The sequence below is a fragment of the Notothenia rossii genome (assembly GCF_949606895.1).
Source record: "Notothenia rossii genome assembly, chromosome: 7".
Classification (NCBI taxonomy): domain Eukaryota; kingdom Metazoa; phylum Chordata; class Actinopteri; order Perciformes; family Nototheniidae; genus Notothenia; species Notothenia rossii.
The window spans coordinates 71,828,800-71,849,018 of NC_136905.1; the positions used below are offsets into that span (position 1 = coordinate 71,828,800).

Consider the following 20,219-nt stretch of genomic DNA (forward strand, 5'->3'; position numbering starts at 1 on the left):
GTGCAGAGTACAGGGTGCTACCTCAGACATCATGATAAACTTAATCAGTGAATCAATATTCTCTGATTCAGGCATAATCATTAATGAAAATAATTGGTATATGCAGCTTTAATATATAATGGGAAAATGTACAAGTGTGATCCTCTTGCTATGTTTTTTGATGCTAATCCTCATGGACAATTAGCCTTTGAAATGCTTCAGAAAATATGGAAACTCTAAAGAAATGTTGGGTTCTGCATGCAGATGAATAACTTTAAATCACCAAGTGCTATATAAAATGTACAATTGTTTGCAGATAAAATGGGACAAGACAAACATTTAAACAATTACACAGAAAAAACGAGACGGACTTGATACTTAAGGAGATCTGTACCTGTCTGAAAACACAAGATGAATCAGTCCCTTTACTTTCGCATTCGCTGCTCTCAGCTAAACTCTCTAAACTGCTCTCAGCCAGCCGGCGGGAGGATTACTATCTTGACAATCGTCGCGACGGCCTGTAAGCAGTGGGCGGGGCTTGAATAATTAACTAGTCACTGTTGTCTGCAGTGATATCATAACACTGCAATGAGGGCGCGCGCTCACATGACCGCCACCCGTCCCCATCCCTGGAATAGACACAGGTCAGTAAATATACTTTCCACATGATGCTGCCATCTCTTTTGAGCTGCTGCTGTTCTCTACCATAGCAGCAGTCTCGGTCATCCTGTAATGTCGGCTCAAATGCTTACTTCCTCCACAGTGGTTATTGCACGCCTAGCATTTACAGGAAGCAAATTGTGATCATTGTTTTGATCGATGACATGGCCACAGGGATCATATTAGGATGCCTTAAATGATGCAGGACAACTGGTTAATAGTGTTGGTGTGGTTTATTCAGGGATGATAGGCTAATCTCATTGTAATGAGTCCCCGAATTAAGTTTCCTATTTGTTGATATTATCATTGCGTTACTCATGCCTGAATGCAGCTTTGCAGAGTAAATACTAAAATACAGAACCTGCATCATATTGATGTTTGATCATATAATACATTGCATGATTACAGAATGATTAAGATATTGTGGGAGTGCAAACTGTACCCCATCTGACACATTGGAGCATGAAACAGACACATTGGTTGTTTACATACAAACTTACATGTATGTATATTGATTCATTTGCATCCTGACTTCATCACTCCGCAAATATCTAGTTCTCTTCCTTATGGTGTCATGTTGGTGCATGTAGAAGTTTAACCGTTGCTTCTCCCTCCCTCTGCCTAGATGTTTGTAAAATCAGCCCAGATCATATGACGTCCTGTCTTGTGTAGGTGTAACTGGGGCAAATGGTAGGCAAGGGGAATAAAAGGAGGAGGAAGGATGACAGCTGATCCGCTCATCCCTCTGCCACCACTGCCAGCCTCATACTAAAGAAGAAGAAAATGGCTCAGTCTGTAAGGAGGTCTGAGACTCGGGGAGCCATGGACCGCGAGCCCCAGAGGGACAAGACCAGGACCAGCTACTTTGGCAACGTCAAGACCAGGTCAGGCCTGTAAACATGTGGATTACTGGAAGGAGAAGACAAAAAGGGAAAACACTTAAGTAGACATGAGACGTGTTTGGCTGGAATGTGCTTCTTAGATTCAAGCACATTACAATTCTGATCTTCATTATTTGAATAAGAGAGAGAATATTTCCAGATTATCACTAAGCATGTGTCATGTCAGACTACAATGCAAACAGGAATGCTTTGTTAGCAGAGAATCCACATTCCCATAAACTGGTTTCATCCACTGACTGTCACTGAAGGAATCCACGCTAAATCAAAAACCATCATGTGGGTGAGAGCTATGACAGCAACAAGCCATCATGCAGACAACTCCCACTCCCCTTATAAATAACTCTGATCAGACTGTGAATGCTGCCCTATACAGTTATTCACACTACACATACTCTAACCGACTAATCCTTGTAGCCCTGCTGTCAAAGGGAAAATACAACTTGAAATGGAGTTCATTTTTAAGAATAAGCATTCATTCCTAATGAGCAGTTTATGCACGGAAGTAATCTCTCTAATAGTTTATCTAAGCATTTGCATGAAGACTGTGAGATGTGTTTGATATGGATTATGTTGCCTATCAAAATGTGTGCATTTTGATGTTTTTTCTCTGTTTTGATACTAAATATTTTGGGTGTTCACGGTTTGTTAGACAAAACAAGCAATTGCTATTGTGTTAAAAAGTTTTCACCAACAAAAAGACTGTTTTATTTTATAGACCAACCAATAATTGATGAATTGATGTAATACTCAACCGGTTCATCACTAAAATAATGTATAATAAACATCCCCTTGTGATTTTGAACATGTAGCAAAGACTGTGAAGATGATGTTATTAATGAAGAAATCTTATTTCTCCTTTATAGATAGTGAATACATGCGTAAATCATACCATATTAATGCCATGGGATTAAAAAAAAATCATATGGGGATTTTAATGGAATTAAATAAATGTTATGGTTCACAACTGTGCTAGAAATACATTATTTGGTCACTAATTCAGTTCGATTTCACTACAAAATATCACCTGATGACCTCATTAACTGAGAGTGCATAAGTAAATTAATAGAGTTTATATCTTCGTCACAAACAAATCAAGACTCACATATGGGACTTTTAAAATATATACTGTCAAACAGAACACTCTTAGTAATGACATGCTCTCATTGTTTTTCAGTATAAATTCCAGCTGTGTGTGTGTAAATGCGTAACCTACCTAAATATAGCTTGATTTTATCAGTTTTTCCTCCGTTTTCTTTCAGGCTGGGTTCCAAGCTTCCTCCTGGCGTCTCTCAGCCTCCACAGTTCGCTAAGCGTCCCTGGGAGAATCAGCCTCAGGCCCGTGTGATGCAGGAGCCTGTGGCCAGCAGCCAGCGTCCGCTCCAGCCCACTGTGGGCCGGCCTCTCAACCACACCCCCCACATCAGAAACCCCAAACTGCGGCAGTACTACTTGCAAGGTGCAGGGTTTGATATGCTAGACAGAGAGCAGGCAGTTTGCATTAAGTAGATGCAAACTGTGGGGTGGGATTTACATTTTAGAATTCTCATGCTGAGTTCGTTGGCATGTTTTTGCATAGTTATTTTCATACAGAGTGGAAAGGCAGACATGTGAGCTGTGGTGTATTAAACCTGTAAAGAAATGGTGACAGAATTGTATTTTTCTCTCGCAGGGACTGCATGGGACCTTAACAATACTGCAGTGAAGCAAGAGCATATGAGCGGACCATCAGGTGACAGCACAAGCAGCAGGGTGAGTCACTTGTTTTTTACTTTTTAAATATAATTTTACTTCTCGTGTGCATTGAGAAACAGAGCTTTTCGGAACAAGTAATAGAAGAAGTTGGGAAGTGAGAGAAAGATATAGGATTTATTGATTAGGTATGTTAGAGCCAGCATTTTGCAGCCGGTGATTGGTTTCACAATTCATGGTGATAAAAGAGTTGGATAAAGAGCGTCCAAAGTTCATATGTGAGTGTGGGAGCAGTCAGAGCTGTTCACGGACGCCATGGGGAAACAAGGTCTTTTTCAGAGCCTCTACAACAAATACAGCCGGAGGAATGTATTTTCGGATGTTTATTCAAGGGTATTTGTGCGCTAGTTGTTTTTATTTTGCTGCTGACATATTAAATATGAAAACAAGTGTTGATTTTGTTCTGTGTAAGTCTCTGTATTATCATGAATCTGGAAAGGGCGTCAGTACTTATTACTAAGTTATCCAGTCTGATTTGCTATGAGAATTTCATGATGGTCTTTTTCTTTTGAAGCTTATTTTGTAGGTTTTGTTGAGATGATTTTATTGAGTTTCTTATATGTTGTGTGCATGTGGAAATTGAGAGCAGAGCAGAGCTTTTTGCTGCACATCCTGCTTTTTTAAAACTATTGAATTGTTTGTTTGTGGTCGAGGAATGCATTTTTTGTAAATGATCATTAGTACATGTAGAAACACTCACACACACAGTTTATGCCTAGAAAAGCACACACAGAGCTCCAGACACATAAAGACGATTTTTCTGTGGTCACATTATCCGTCATGCGGCAGTGATCTAATTTAGGTCAATGGATCCATCTGTCAGTGGATGACAGTTGTGGATCTGATGCTTCACGCCTACTGTTTAAACTCTTCAACTCTTCCACTTTTAGATTTTGATTCATAAGTTCCTGTCCAAACCTTGGATGGGAGTTGATTTAGAGTGAATACACTGAGTATGATCAGCACAATAAATAGCAGTGGGTTTTTGGGTCCATAATTATATTAAAGTAGAAGTTAGAAGAGATCTTCAATGTAATGTGCTTCTGCACACCTGAAAGATGTATTACTGAGGCTACTTATTGCATGAAGATCGATGCAAAACCATCTTATGTAAGAATAAACCACTTAATTAGATTGGATGTTTGATCAGATTTTAACCCCTACTGAACACTTTATTGCTTTTGTGTTTCAGGGTCTCCCTGGGGACACGGTGTTCAGCATCTCGTCAGAATTCAACTGTAAAAAATCCTCCTCAGCAGAAGAGGGAAAAATGGACAAATCTTCAAATGTACCCTCTTCCTCTGCTACGCTCATCACTAGAGAGGTAAGAGTCAACTGTTGGCCCCTGAAGGTGTCATTTCCATCCCTCCCTATGGATAATATGAACACTTGATGAGTGTGTTGCTTGCTTCCCCATTTTTTCTTTTTAATGATGTGGACCATATTTTCAAACCACAATATTTCACTTGTCTGCCTGACGACTTTAGCAGCAAGTTTGGCTTTAGACAAGAAGTGTGTTGCTCTATGATTAACCCTTTTCAGGCTTAAATACCTCACCAATACTAACCTTTAAGCAAACGGAAAATGCCAATAAAATGCCTACAGCGCTTCACCCACAACCCTCCTGTGTGACATGGAGCTTAGATGTGACTACAAACAAAGACAAATAGGGAAATACAGGCCTGTAGAAAGAGGAAGTAGTCACTGGGTTAGCAGGTTGTATCTATTTCAATGACAGAGCTATTCTTATCATGGCTTCCATTCTGAAGCAGCTTGTCGTACCGACGGGAAAAAACACTTCCACCGGTCAAGGATCCTCTCAACCAGAACTGGACTCTGATCCTAAACTGAAGCGGGAGGAAGAGGCTGATCTGGACTCTTTGGAAACACTCGCTGCTCAAGCCCAGCCCCCCTCCCCAGAGGCTGAATATGACAAACTACTGGTAGGAAGAAAAAAAACTTCCTTTACTGCATGTTTTGGAATATTTAATTACACATATTTTACTGTAGTTTAAAATCTGTGTTGGAAAGCACGAGTACATTTAACTCAAGTTCTGTACATTTAAGCTAATAATGATAAGATGGACGGTTCTTTTAAATAACTGAATGACTATGGTTTAATTTAAACCTCATCCTATGGTCCACAAGCTTTCTTTCCTTTTTTGTTACTGTTTTTGTTACTGTAACAATTCTGGTATACATTTGTTACATGCCACAATCAAATAAACAACAGAAAGCTGGTTCAGAAGGTGTGTGCATGAAGTCGCTGAGCTCATGCATGACTCACTTCAACCATATTTCAGAGGAATACATTGTAGTTTTGACTCCGCTGAATTTACTTAACAGCTGCAGTTGCTATTTATTTTTTATTTAATAAAAAGAGAGTCATCAATAGCAGTGGAAACAGATTCACATTTGCAGTTAACAGATTGTATGACTTTAATGGTATCATCATGCATTCTTTTCCAGTTATCAGTCAGTCAGTAGCGATGACAAAGAAAAAATGAGCCGAGGAGACTTTATTATGGATCAAATAAAAAAGAACATGTTACCATGGAAACAAGTAACAAAACAAAACACAGTCATGAAAACAATGCAGCGCTGAGCAAAGACTGAATTTGATTCAGAAAATTACAGCAGCGAGCAAGATTGAAACTCTAAAACTTGAAAATGATATGTTTAGCAATACAATTACAGAATTACAATAAAGTTGAGTTAAGCTTTAGTTTTCTATATTCTTTTAAATTAATTTATAATATGCTGCTTCACAATTTCCCAGGTTAATTTATTTAAATTGCTTGTTATGTCCGACCAACAGTCTACAACTTATATTCAGCCTATTACAATAAAAAGCAAAAAAATTATTGTGAATGTCTACATTTTTTAATGCTTGATCCGGTAAATATTCACAATTTCATCTTAAAAATGACTGAAACGCTTACTTAATTTCTAAATTGTTGCTGATTAATCATTCTGCCTCCATGAATTGCATTTTGTTATCAATGCTGATAACATGTGTGATGCTGACAGGATGTGGAGGCGGTGCCGATGCCTGACGGACAGCTCTGCTTATTGGCTCTGCCTCCAGAGTGCTGCCAGGCGGAGGGACCGGAGGCCATGAGGTACCTCAAACTGTTCTGCCGCCACATCACAGACCGTAAGGTGGGTGTGAACAACACTTCACTCTGATCTCTGTTCTCTACACCTGTAGACATCTGTGGGCTAACATCAGCACCTCCTCTCTCTGTCAGGGTGTGGTTTCAGGTATCCTGCTGGTGACTGCTAATAAAATCTTCTTTGACCCGTGTAAGACACACGCTCTGGTGAAGGAACACGGCTGTGAGGAATACCTTCTGTCCTGCTCTGTTGACAACCTGGCATCTGTCTCCTTTTTCTCGGACATCTCTCATGTTCACTTCAGTACATCCCAGCAGAGGTCAGCAATGATTCAGTCGCCCTAAACTACACCCACTGACTCACATTACATTAAAAAGTCAATCAAAGCATTTTTTATTTGTATTTTTTCAATAGGAGAAAAGGAAAGAAAATGTTCCAGAAGTTGAAAACCACTCAAATCCCAGCAGGCGGCTTCCCAAACCCAAAGATGGAGTCTCTGGTGTCTTTGGCTCCATCAGATTTGTCCAGTCTGGCTCTGAGCCTGACCAAAGAGGTTTCTGGGGAGGAGGAGGCGGAGAGCAGAGACATGGAGAAGGTGGAGGGGGAGTTTGATAGCAGCCCTCCAGAGTTGCTGTGTGAGTCGTCTGATGGAGGTCTGGGAGTGTCCGTCCTGAGCGGTACTGCCACCTTCTGCTGCGGAGCTCCAGAGGCGGCCAGTAAAGTGAGGACGGGGCTGCTGCTGAACAATGAAACGGGGAAGACCTCTGTGAAGAGTCAGACTGCAGGTGGGACGTGAATCATGTTCTGTCTAAAACAGGGGTGTCCAAACTTTTTTCACAGAGGGCCACATACAGAAAGATATACGAAGGACTGGGACACTCACTAGAGGTGAGGTATATTGCCTCATAAGTTAAGTTATAAGTCAGCAAAATCAATCAAATGTAGGTAAATTATGCTTAATACTTACTTAATAACCTTTAATAAAAACAACAGCCTACATCACAGCTCTCAAAAGGGGTTTTACATTACATTACATGTTAGACACTTTTATCCAAAGCAACTTACATACTCAATACTGTGGGCAATCCCCACAGGAGCAATTTGGGGTGAAGTGTCTCAGGAACACAACGACATACTGACTGCAGTGGGGTTTGAACCTGTCCTACCCACTGTGCCACACGCCTTTATTTATTTTGTTAGCAGTTCATTCTTTAAAACAGAAGCCTCAGATTGCTAATTGTTAGGGAATCATTTGCTTAGGGATTCAACCTTCGACACAGTTCATCTTTTTCTCCTCTCACTGTCTCTTTTCCCATGGCATGGTTCTACGGCCTTGGGTATAGCTGCTATCTCTTTTAAGGAGGAGCAGCTTGGGCGCATTGTTGTTGCCAGTCTATGACAGAGCACAAGCCGCCATGATGTAGTTCACTGTTCAGGGACGTAGGTTCCCTGGCGTGCATTCTTTTCCATGGACGAGAGCTCTAGTTAGATTCAGGGTCCATAATTGTTTAGTCTCACTGATAAAGAATGTTGATTATCACACTCCGAACTAGTTAAAACATCGAGCTGCAGAAAGAGTTCTTCAGAATTGGTTTGGCAACCGCTGTGTCAACTCGTGACACACCACCTGTCTTGTCAATTCTCCGGCCGTAACTCCAAATAAACCACCAGTGTTTGCCATCAAAGCTCCAGCTCTCCTCGTGTCTCTCTGAGTCCTGACTCTCCATTGCTACAGAAGTTTCCCCCACACTTATCATATGAGGAAATAGGAAGGGTTTATTAAAAGCGTGTTTTGAAAATAAGTTATTACCTAGATTTGATAGAAAATGTTTTCAACTTTAATTGACTGAATTTGTTTGAAGATTGGGTTTCTTAACACATGAACACTTGTAATATCTGTTTTCATCTATATTTAATAAGTACAATACAAGACAAGCGCAAATTTCATTTTGGGGCCATAGTCCATTATACTTTTTTAATTAGCTGAGGGCCGATTCAAAACGCGGGCTGCATTTGGCCCCCGGGCCGTTGTTTGGATACCCCTGGTCTAAAACATGTTTTTTTCTCGTTTTCATTTTCTGCACCGTTGTTCTCTGTCTACTTCCAGTGCCTCAGCGGTCCTCAACAGGAAGTCCTGGGAGCCTGATGTTCGTGCGGCTGCGGGTTCAGCCGTCTGCAGGAAAGAAGAAGGGCGCCAGACGCCTTCTGCTGGGCTCGACTAAAAAAAGGGATGCTTGGCTTGCACTTTCACAAGAGAGGTACAGTAACTAACGGCAGGGAAATGTGGATGGACAGATTAAAAGGGGAACTCTATAGATTAAGAATTACAGTTGAGAGACACAGTAGAACTCACAGTACTTTACTTGACTATTCTTTATATATTCAAACTTAATACTTGATTATTTGATATTTATATTTTTTATGATACTGAATATTAGTACAAAATACTATTCCACACATTTTTTTTTTTGATGGATTAAGTCAGACTTTTAAGATGAGATATTCTTTAGCAATCCCAAATTGGGAAAGTTTTCATTGCAGCAGCATGTAAAACAAGTATTGCACATAATTAGAAATAAAAAAGAGTGGGAAATAAATAATTGTACAAAAACATCTCAAAATAGAAGATAACATAGTTATAAAAGAGTGAAAATATAAAAGTTGACCGTGAAGAAATAATATTAAACTATTTGACATATGAAACACCATTGAACGGCTAAATCACAGCCAACACAGTATAAAAGTGGGATATTATTTACATTTAGTGTGCAATGACATATTAAATTAGATAAAAATGTAGAATGTACAGTGAGAAGTTTTTATATCGGAAATTATTCCACAATGTCATCAATTTACTAAAAAGTATGCATTTCGATAAATGAAACGCCCCACCAGTATTAAGCTATTTAAAATAAGCTCCACCTTGACCAGCTACAACATGAAATGACTGCATTTATGTTGGTTCATCCATTATATTGGTAAATGTTATTATCAATAATACTATACTAAATGCAGGACTTCTGTAATGGAGCATTTTTATTATCTTGTATTGCTATACAGTACTGTATTTACTTAAGCTGATGAGTACAACACAATCAAAACTCTACCTCAGTGGAAAGTCAATTACTCATCTGTGAATACATTCATAAAAGTACATTTAAAGCTCCTCCTCTCTTATTTCCATGTTGATGCAGCTGTCAGGTTTGTTTGTCTTTAAACATGTCTGAGTGACGGCTTTGTTTCCCCCTGCAGCTCCGACGAGCTGCGCGCATACCTGACTCACTCTCGACCAGACCTGTGTATACTGGAAGGAGGGGAGGAAGAGGCGGACCGCGACGAAGAGGAGTTTGTACTCATTGAGGACAGAGAGGAAGAAGAGGAGGAAGGGGACGAGGAAGATGTGTTCCAGAGGCACCGCAGCTCAGGGGACGACTGGGAGGTAATCAGACTCATTTCAGTCTCACAGGAGAGATCTTTTACTTAACTGGTGCAAATTATGGAAATGAGCAGGTGTGTTTTGGAAACACTTGCCTCAGGGTGAGTCACTCCAGGCTCAAAGGATGAACAAATGCCTCTTGATGTTCTAGGACAAAATGGCTTCTTCTTTTTTCTAATGTATTTATGTTTTTTTGTGTAGATGGTTTTGATGGAGGAGAGCGGGGAAAAGCCAACCCTGGTCATGGACAAGGAGCCCGACGGACTCAATGATATTGTAGCGAGCAGCAACATTTTAGAAGCTTCACATGTCAAAGAGGTGGGTGACACACACATAGTATACTCACACTCTTCACACACAGTTTGTTTCTATTTAACTACTAGCTTTTTCAAGTCCTTTTCTAAATCATGTTGCCCCATCAAAACCTGTGGAGATATTAGATGTATTTATTTTCGAAATATTTTTCACATTCAAAAGAGTTGACTGATTACAATTGAACTTTGAGACTTCAGTTATGTGTAAATTGGTTGCTAGGAAACGTCTGTAGTGCAATCTCTAAATAAATCAACTATGTAAACAGAAAGTCCCTGTAATTTAAACCATTAAGGGGGCCATATAAAAAAATAAAAATGTATATTTTATTTTGAGGTTTCAGGAATAGTTGTATGAATGAAGTTTAACAAATGAAAGTAAATGCCAAATCCGTCTGAGGTGATAGTATATTGTGTTGTTTTATGATTTCCAAATTAAATATTTCCAATTTCTGTAGTATTCTAGGCATATTTAAATCAAATAATAATCTTTGGGGTTTTATTACACTGTTTTTATTGTAGATAAAGAGTGAAGCCTGTCCCTATGACATGTTGTACCCCTCACTTCATACATAGACCAGCAAGCTTGTTTTTTTAAGTTAGTTCAGTCAGCCATTCAGTTAACACTAACTGGGAGTTAGGAGGTGTGAATATATAACAAATCATATCTGTGTGAGAGCTAGTTGGTGTGGTGCATCTTGTTTAATGTTTACAGAGATCTATAAATAAGTCTTCTTTTAGTAAATACTTGCCCTACAACAAAGTTAAATTCAGAACTGATTGCTGCAAAGGTTTAGACGTCAGTATCTGGCCCTGTTCATGTTAAAACTCCTTCCTCCCCATTCTTTGTTGATTAAAAACCATCTCCCTCTTTGAATGCCTCTCAGCTGTGTCAGGAGCTCCCCCCGAGGACAGTGGGCTACAGCTGGCACCTGGCTTACAGTACGTCCCGTCATGGCGCCAGCCTCAAGTGCCTCTACAGGAAACTCAGCAAACTGGACTCCCCTGTGCTGATTGTCATCAAAGATGCTCTCGATGAGGTAACACATACTATACATAACCTCTTATATTAATTAAGGATTTTGTAATGTCCTTCAATTTTAGTAAGTGTGTGTGTGTTGCTGTCTTTGGGGACTTTTCTTCATCAGATATTCGGGGCCTTCCTCTCTCACCCTCTGAGGCCGAGTGAGACGTTCTACGGCACAGGAGAAACTTTCCTTTTCATGTTGCATCCTCGCTTCAAGGTGAGCCCCCTAACGACCAACGTTTATGTCTTTTAGTTCAGCCAATTTGTAAAATATCAGCTAAATATAGCAAATTATGCATTTCTGTGTAAGGTCAAAATGCTAAAAGGGTGTTCTTTTCTGACTTTATGCTTGAGAAGTGGCACTAGAACAGTTTTGTGGTGATTAACTCTGCCTTTTCCCTGCAGTGTTTTAGATGGACTGGAGAGAACTCCTTCTTTATTAAAGGAGACTTGGACTCCTTTGCTATTGGGGGAGGCAGGTAATGTGCTCACTCTCTTTTATCTGGAATCTATTTACAAAAACTCTATAGACATTTGAGTAATGTATTATCTTTGACTACTGTCTATAGACATTTGAGTAATGTATTATCTTTGACTACTGTCTATAGACATTTGAGTAATGTATTATCTTTGACTACTGTCTATAGACATTTGAGTAATGTATTATCTTTGACTACTGTCTATAGACATTTGAGTAATGTATTATCTTTGACTACTGTCTATCTATCTATTTCCTGCAGTGGTCACTTTGGTCTGTGGGTGGATGAGAATCTGTACCTGGGTCGCAGCAGCCCCTGTTACACTTTCAACAACTGCTGCCTCGCGGAAACCGACGACTTCCGAGTGATGGAGCTAGAGGTGTGGACGTTCAGCTGAAGAGGCCGTCTCTCATCACTGAGCAAATCACTAATACAGCCGCTCATCCATTTCATGGTAGCATCCATGTAAACAAATCTTATCCCTGTGAATAAGGGCTGTGGATTTTAGCGAACTTAATGATCTGAAGAAATCTTGAGCAGTGCGATGGAGTGGGGGTTTCGTGGTGGACTCATTCCTGAGGGTTTGGCAGCAAAGCTGTGAACTGTAGAGCTGAACTGGATTCTCAGAGTCCTTGTTTTTGAATGGAATAGGTTACAAGTCTCAGAGACTGAACTCTGCTCTTAATGTGAATCACTTACTTTATGATATAACATCATTTTATCTTGTGAACATAATGGCTCAGCTGTATTTTAAGCTAAAGCATGTCCCTGCTTCCATATAACTGTGTTTAGTTAATGCTGGAAGTTTTCCAAACACACTTAGATTACCTTATAAAAGACCAAACTGCACAGACATCATAAATCTCACAAATAAAGGCTCCCGTCATCAGACACTAATCCTTTTTATGGGTTTTTATCAATTAGTGTCATAGACGGCATAAATGAATACTGGAAATAATCTTCAGCAAACACTTTGCTCTCCACTTCGAGAAAAGCTTCTTGATTGAAGGACATCTGTACATTCAATGGAGGACTATTCTGAACTTTTCTTTCATTTCTAGTGCTGACTCATACACCACTGTGCTTTCTGTGTGTGACAGCAAAAGCTTTGAATTAATGCATTTTGTCTAAATTCAACTGTTTACGTCAAATGCTCCCTGAATCTACTTTGCTTACATTGTACGGTATTGTAGATTAGTTAATAACATAACAGCACAATTGAACATTTAAACTCTATAAACATTTGTATGGTGTATTGTTGAACTGTGCAGTTCATAGTACTGCAGATGTTGCCAATAAGCACAAAAATCAGTTTGTAGCAAAAATGTTTTTATTATGTCAGGCTTTGAAAAAATGGCCCCGGTAGTGATTTCCCCTTAAAGACTCCAATCATTCAGATGTTTCACTTGTATGACCTTTCACAAAGTCACATTCCAGGTTAATGTTACCACATTTATCAAATGTTACTGCAACTATATAAACTAGTGTTCTTGATCCCTGTGTTCTTTAATTGTATAGTAAAATAAGACGGACCTGAAGAGGAAAACATTTTTTTTGTATGACTGAAAAATATAAGAATTATACGTATTGTAAAAACAGACTTAAGTCTTTCAACAGCCATTAACCTAATGGTAGGTCCCAATAGTCATGTTGTTACTCTTAAACATCAATGATTTCCTCTTGTCACGCTTAAGACAAGAGCAAATACATTGCTTTTACTAGATCATGAAAGAGGAAAACAACATAACAAGGTATCACGTGTCTGTCATTTAAACAAACATAAGTCCTTTTGGTTCCATCGAGTTACATAAATATGAACTTCAACAGCTGTACATAATAAAAAAATCAATCTTCTTTGGTGTGGTCACACATTCCACAAGAACAGAAAATTGGCAAAATATTCCAAATTTGGTTTCAAACAAAAAAAAACTAATTGAACAATTGTATATACCACAGCCCAATGTTTCCTGCTGCTTCAGTCCCCTGAGTCAGAGAGGGTGTTCCCTGCAGCCGCCTCAGCAAAAACATCAGGCGCCGCCCGGCCCACAGAGGGCTTTCAGACAACATCTTCACAAACTGCTGAGACACAACTGAAGGCAACACAGGCCCCGTCTCTGGGTTCGCTCAGCAGCAGGAAATCACTCAGTCGATTCATATTGTACCTGCGACACAGGGATATGAAAGCAGGGTGTTTCGTTGAGCTACGATGAGCCTCTGTCTATATTTATATCTACTTAATCAGCAGCTACAAGCAGAGAGCAGATGTAAATGTGTTTACATGTCTGTTACTGTATCTCATTAGAATGCAAATATACTATACTGAGATTAACATAAGGCTTGAGAATATGTCCCTGTACTGTTTGTCACAATGTCAATATTGTGTTTAAAACTAACTAAACAGGAGATGACTAAATAAATAGCAACAAAAAGGACAGAGGGTGAAAACGTTTATCAGCTGCCACATGGATGAGAAAACTTCTCTACATAATTGTTGGAGGCTTTTCCTTATCTCGCATCATTACCCAGAGGAATTATGATTATTTCCTCCTTTTTGAGTTTCTCAGGCTCTATCGCACACTCTAATTACTGTGCCAGGTACTGCTTGGCTTTCTCCAACCCCTCCTTCAGGAAGCTGAGATAAGTGGCTGTGGAGGGGTCCTCGAACGCAGCAGAGAAGCTGAACGTTGCTTCTTCCTCCTCTGGTTTCATAGCCGTCTGGTCCAGGAAGAAGTTGGCGTTGATGTGGTGGACCTAAAGTCATACGGGAAGAAGATAGCTTTAGGTCAGCTTTTCCGTGCAAATGTTGATATAAAACATAGACAGAGAGTACGTTCACTTTTTTTTTTTATTATTAAAGATTAAGAACATCAATAAATATCATATTTCATAAAAGTGGGAATACATACACAAAAAAAACTGTAAGCAAGTAAATGTTCTGACTTAAAACCGATATCAAAGGAAGTTTTTCTACACGCGTTTGTTTAAAACTGAGTCCTCGATGTTTCATAAATTGAAGGCTGATAAAAAGAGAAAGGAGAAAAATATTTACAATAGTTCCATTGGGCAGTGCCACCATCATCTCCACGGGGAAGTTGTAATTCTCCAGGTGTAATTTGGCCTTTTCACTCAGCACAGGGTTGTGCTCATCAGCCTGTTTATCAGAAGAAGGTTGTTAAAAGGTAACAGAGTATGAAACATTTTTTTAAAAGCACAGTTTGGATTTCTTGAGGTTGCACTGCCCCACCTGCATGTTCTCCAGCTCTCTGACCAGGGACCAGCTGCTTATGAAGCTCTGGTTGAGCAGGGCCATGACGGGCGAACTTTCCAGGACGGTCTCCCGGAGAGTTCGCCCCGAACCTGCAGAGGTGAGAAAGAGAGATGGGAGAGTTGTTGAAAAAGTAAAGCATTTACATCTCAAGTGAACTCAAAATTAATTTAAAACAAGCAAAATTGAAGATGAGTTCCAAAATGCAGCAAAGTAAGTCAGAAATGTTCGTTATAAAGCAACCTTTACCAAAACATTAGCTAACATTAGCCACCACAGGCTACTTGGTGTCTTCAACTAACCAAGAGGAATTATTTATGAATTCAACATGTCATTCTTAAAAGGGATAATATGTTAAGACTACTTTTAAAAGTTATAAAGTATGGTATTTATGCTACATATTGACACAAGAAGAAGAAGAACTTATTTGAATACTATTTTTCACTCATAATAAATGTTTATAGAATTTATTTGAAATGCTGCTAAGTAAAAGGGAGATACTTATACTGACAAAAGACAATATTAAGTACCTATTTCTCACCAGGCTACAATGCTGTGGAAATTCCTGAATGGGCAAATGCATCTCTTATATTTACCAGTTTTTATGTCATTGTTTAGATGTAGTCCGTATTTAGGCCTTTAATTTAAAGACTAAGTCAAATCTCAATCAGCATGCTGTGTATTCAACACATCCATGATCTCACCTCAGCAGGACTGATCGTCCAATGCTCCCCAAAGCAGAATGGAGTGCACCAGTTTATTCTCTGCTGCCGCTCGCTCAAAGGCTTCTGAGAAGGGCAGGTAGGACACCTGGGAGGAAGAACAATGGTGACAATGTAAAAGCTGTGAAACCACAACAACATTTAAGACAACAGTGGTTGAAATAAATGATTGGTAGATGGTTACCTTCTTGAAGGGGTAGAGGGTGACCTCCAGCCGTCGAGTGGCTTCCTCCTCAGTGATCTCCGAGGTCCAGTGGATGTCCTCAAAGATGAACTGGATCGGCTCGCTGTTGCCATCTTGGCTGTCGATGATGTTACCCTCCTCATCCATGATGATGGAGGGAGTGGACGGGCGCGTGGCCTGCAGCTCTAACTGTGGACACGTTCACAATTGTTTATACAAGGCAGTTCCAGATTTGAAAAAAACATGATATACTTAAATCTGTGTCATTTTCTGAGGATTTTTTTATTTTGGGAGACACTAGTGAAATAGTGACTAGGGAATTGTTATTGATTTTAGGTAGAAGTCCATACAACAAATGGCTCAATAAGGTTTTTTTTAAATAATTAATGCCTAAAAAGCTTTAGTATATTTAAAATACATAAAGCAATTATTGAATTTAAAAAGGGAATAGGGCCAATGCGCTCTAAAAAGGTTTAATAACCGACAAAAAAAGGAAATTAAATTAATTCTAGGAGCACCCAGAAATTAGGACACTCAAAAACAGTGACAGGACACATTTAAAAAGACAACAATCCTGACACCCAATATGGAGAAGTAATGAATGAGCTTAATTGTATGACTCAATGATAGAGAACTAAACCAGGAAGAGCTGGAAAACCACACTAGTAAAGAAATAGAGACATCTTATGAAGGGTCAATGCATGCGTGCAGCTCTACCTGCGGCAGGTATCCGATGTCCACCTCCATGTTGCTGCTCTCACTGGCCCCGTACAGCCACTCCATGTCCACATTCAGAGACCTGACACACATGAAAACACTGAGTGGGGACTGCATGCACAAAGGTGACTGAGTGTGTTTCAAGGATTTACCTGTCATTGGGAACGTAGAGATGAAAGTGGCGGACATGAGATGCATCTTTAGAGAGCACAATGTTTCCAATGAACTTCCCAGGGGTGAACCAGAAGGGAAAGTCTGGAACATCATTCAGCTGGAATTCTGCATGAATCCTAAAGAGGTTAACAGAACAGGGAGTTGATTACGTACCGCAACATGTGTTCTGTCAAGAAGTTACTGGAAAATGTATTGTAGCCTTTTGTTTGTATAATGTTAAAAGTAGTATGGATCTGGCAGTTTCTTTCATTGAAAAAAGTTGCTTTCCAAGAGTTGACTGAAATCTCACAATTGTGTTCCCACTCCAACGACATATATTTTTCAAAACAGGTAGTAAAGAACTGGAAACTGCATTAACTATATTAAATATATTATTGTAAAGCACTTTGAGCACCTGTAAAAGCGCTCTAATAAAAAATGTAATGCATTATTATTATTATTATTATTATTATTAACACGTGTTAATAACTCTCTATGGACAACAAAGTAAAACAGTCTCAGGCTCCGCATGATGATGAAACCAATGGCTGCCTGCCAGGGAGGATATTATAATGTATAGTACGTTCTGAATATTATTCAGCACTAATATAAAGTAGACATAATTCTGTAGTTAATGGGCTGAGCACTGCTATGTTACTTTATGTCGCTTCCCTAATGGCTCCTTACCTGAACACAATGTCGTAATAAAAGTCGTTGCTGGCACGAATGCAGGCGACTGCGCCCTGAGGGGCAAAGCGGGATTTGATGAAGGGCCGCGGGTGGAACATACTCAACAAGGAGTGGATGAGAACCTGCAGCAAGATAGGAACATATATCAGTATACAGTCTATTTATCACATGCCTTTAAACATGAACTATGAATGAGTTTTAAGGATACCTCTTTGCCCTTTGGTGAGGGAGGGTGGTAGCGATTGTTGGGAAGGTATCCAGTGAAGATGTTCAGTTCGCTGGGAATCACCCACCATGAGTCTCCCACTTCATCTTTGTTCTTTGGGGGCAAGAAGGCCCTGAACTGGCTGGCAGAGAAAGAGGAGGCGGGGACTGCTGGGCTCCTCCATGAGCGCAGCCCACTCAGAGAGCTGTGAGACACCTGAGAGAGAAGGAGGTGGAAAACCAGAGATTAAATCAATGTATTATTGGTATGTTGTTCAAAACTAGAACACGTGCTTCTACAAATAAATGCTAATATGTCTTTTTTTTTGTTATGATTCCATTCTTGGTTGCTTTCACATTTTGATAGAACTGCATTGACAAAGTGTTGAGAAAATGTATTGCAAAGTTTATAAATAAAATATAATAATAATAAATAACTCTGATGTTTATTTTCTAAAAAATTAAGTTTGTTCAAACTTTCATAAAGACTACAGTTATTGACTAGTGACTATCCTTAAAACCTGTTGATGTAGACTCAACTGTGATTACTATGCAGTAGTCGAGATAAATAGAACAGTAAAACAATAAACAATAAACGTCCTCTTGTTCGGTCTCGTCTTACCCCGAGGAAACCATCCTTGCTTTTTGTCATGGAGTCCATCAGCAGAGGCTGCATTTGGGCCTCCAACGTCAAAGTCTCTCCATTGGGGTCATGGGCCACATCCTCCTCAAAATCCACCGGGGGTGTAATTCCTGTGAGGAAGTTGTAGATATGAGAGTCAATGTGAGGTGAGGCGGAGGTTTTTGTTACTGAGAGAAGGCTAGATATACAATACATGAGACACTGTACCTGTGAGTTTCTCTGCAATGGGTTTAAACTCCTCCGGGCTGAGATAAAGGTCATGGTCAGTATCTAAAGAGGAGAAGAGAAAAAGCCCCTCTGCACCCAGGGTTTGAATACTCTCCTCCTATTGGAGGGGCACATAGTTACAGTCTGACCCTTATTGTCAATTCACATGCTTCAGGGATTTTAAATAAAGCATCAAAACTAGGACAGTGAGCCGCCTCATCAAACAAAACACCAATATTTGGTGAACACTGTTTTAGCTGCATGTTCATACTTTAGGGAGCACTTTTCCTTTTAAATATATGAATGTCTCTATAGTAATGGGTCCTTCACTCAGCCTTAGCAGTCCTGTCTGGATAGAGATCAGCCCAGAGGCCACAGATTCCTTGCATGTGTTTCCCAGACAGATGTTGCTTGTACAATGCAGGGAGAGGGGGAGGGAAGTATAAGAACAAATTGGAGTCCCTGTGTAGCCAAACAAGAGGCAATATAACACATGAGGTTGAGTTTTACCAGCTGTGACACAGATTCACCTCCCCTTAAAAAACACCATGAGGTGGAAAAACTGCTGATGTGGTGTTTGATGGCGACTGATGTCTGACAATGAATTACTCTGAAGACTGATCAAAGCTTTTTGTAATAGTTAACTACTATAACATGTACCTACAGTAACGTTACAGTAATAATAAGTCCGAGAAGGTCAATGCAAACTTTCTATTAATACATTTAATTGGCATTTTTTTGCATTATATGGATTCATATTTTATTTTATTTTCTAAAGTGAAGAAAACGTATGAATTATGAGGCGTTTGTAACATTAGTATTGCAGATGTGGATCTCACATGACGTTTGTGGAGCTGGGCATCTTGGTAATACTTGATCCCGAAGGCGAGAAGAGGGACAGCACCGATTAGAAGCAGAGTCCAGATCCCCCGGCAGATCCAGGACCCAGTAGCGGGACTCTGGTTCCCTTTCTCCGGCAAGATTTTGCGCTCATCCTCGGGGATTGTCTGATCCACGTCTGCGGCCATCCTCGACAACAACCACAGCTATTTAAACAAGGACATGGCCGTCGGATAAGGTCAACAAAAAAAGTATCCAGTAGTATAAACTTATCTTTCTTAAAGTATTTGGAGCCTAGCGACGGTTCTGTTATCCTGTAGCCGGGGACCACTCGTCTTTTCCGGCCGTTACAATCCCACAACAGCTGTGGATGGAGCGTTAGCTAGCAGCACATATTTCTTATTTCCCACATCTGAACCACAGCCATATGGATGTGGTTTGAAATGCGTCAAGGGAACAAATGACAGCCAAGAAGAAACCGGATGTTTGGCCTGTCTGGGTTAAAAATAAAAGCATTCGTGGCTAGCTAGTCGTGTGTACTCGGCAGTTATATTACCCGTTATCAATATCAACCAGTAGTTGCTTGTTAATTGAAATGTATATTGTGATATATCTTGTTTTTTTTGTCTTTGAAGATTAATACATCGTTTTCTTCCTGCTTTTATTATTGCCGTAATCTTCTTCGTCGTGACATCGGAAATAAATAATACAACTGATTGAGTTGGTTTCAGCCTGGGCATGATCCTAAACGTTACACAGACAAAGGATAGATGCAATCTGCTTCAGTATGTGTAAACACATTTAAAAATTCTCAATTTGACCATTTAGTGCTTTATTTTGAAACTGACGACCGAAAGTTTACGTTCTCTCACTTTACTAAAGTTAGGTGTCGGTGTTGGCACAGTAGCAACATTTAAAGTGGCAGTGTTGCCTT

The 20,219-nt window shown here is 39.7% G+C and overlaps 2 protein-coding genes across 6 annotated transcripts; one reads left to right on the forward strand and one right to left on the reverse strand.

Moving 5' to 3' along the window:
* The first annotated feature begins 480 nt into the window (after window positions 1-480).
* Window positions 481-13,154, forward strand: LOC307047677 (nuclear receptor coactivator 7). Of its 5 annotated transcripts, none has more exons than XM_079694788.1 (16): window positions 481-623; window positions 1,312-1,523; window positions 2,801-2,997; window positions 3,211-3,290; window positions 4,483-4,614; window positions 5,060-5,233; window positions 6,321-6,452; window positions 6,542-6,726; window positions 6,822-7,192; window positions 8,515-8,665; window positions 9,660-9,846; window positions 10,045-10,161; window positions 11,042-11,194; window positions 11,303-11,398; window positions 11,587-11,660; window positions 11,922-13,154. In XM_079694788.1, the coding sequence occupies exons 2-16, from the start codon at window positions 1,423-1,425 to the stop codon at window positions 12,055-12,057; spliced, it is 2,286 nt and encodes a 761-aa protein (XP_079550914.1). In that variant the 5' UTR covers window positions 481-623; window positions 1,312-1,422; the 3' UTR covers window positions 12,058-13,154. The 5 variants fall into 5 exon arrangements, with proteins under 5 accessions (XP_079550914.1, XP_079550913.1, XP_079550915.1 ...); XM_079694787.1 differs by having other exon boundaries at window positions 518-623; window positions 1,265-1,523; XM_079694789.1 differs by having other exon boundaries at window positions 518-623; window positions 1,265-1,523; window positions 5,063-5,233.
* Window positions 12,973-19,765, reverse strand: selenon (selenoprotein N). The gene is made up of 12 exons (XM_079694792.1): window positions 19,285-19,765; window positions 18,446-18,563; window positions 18,218-18,348; window positions 17,600-17,812; window positions 17,389-17,513; window positions 16,701-16,838; window positions 16,549-16,630; window positions 15,832-16,020; window positions 15,630-15,735; window positions 14,905-15,017; window positions 14,710-14,811; window positions 12,973-14,411 (listed from the first exon to the last, which is right to left on the reverse strand). Exons 1-12 carry the CDS (start codon window positions 19,471-19,473, stop codon window positions 14,244-14,246), a joined length of 1,674 nt encoding a protein of 557 aa, XP_079550918.1. The 5' UTR covers window positions 19,474-19,765; the 3' UTR covers window positions 12,973-14,243.
* Window positions 19,766-20,219: the final 454 nt, after the last annotated feature.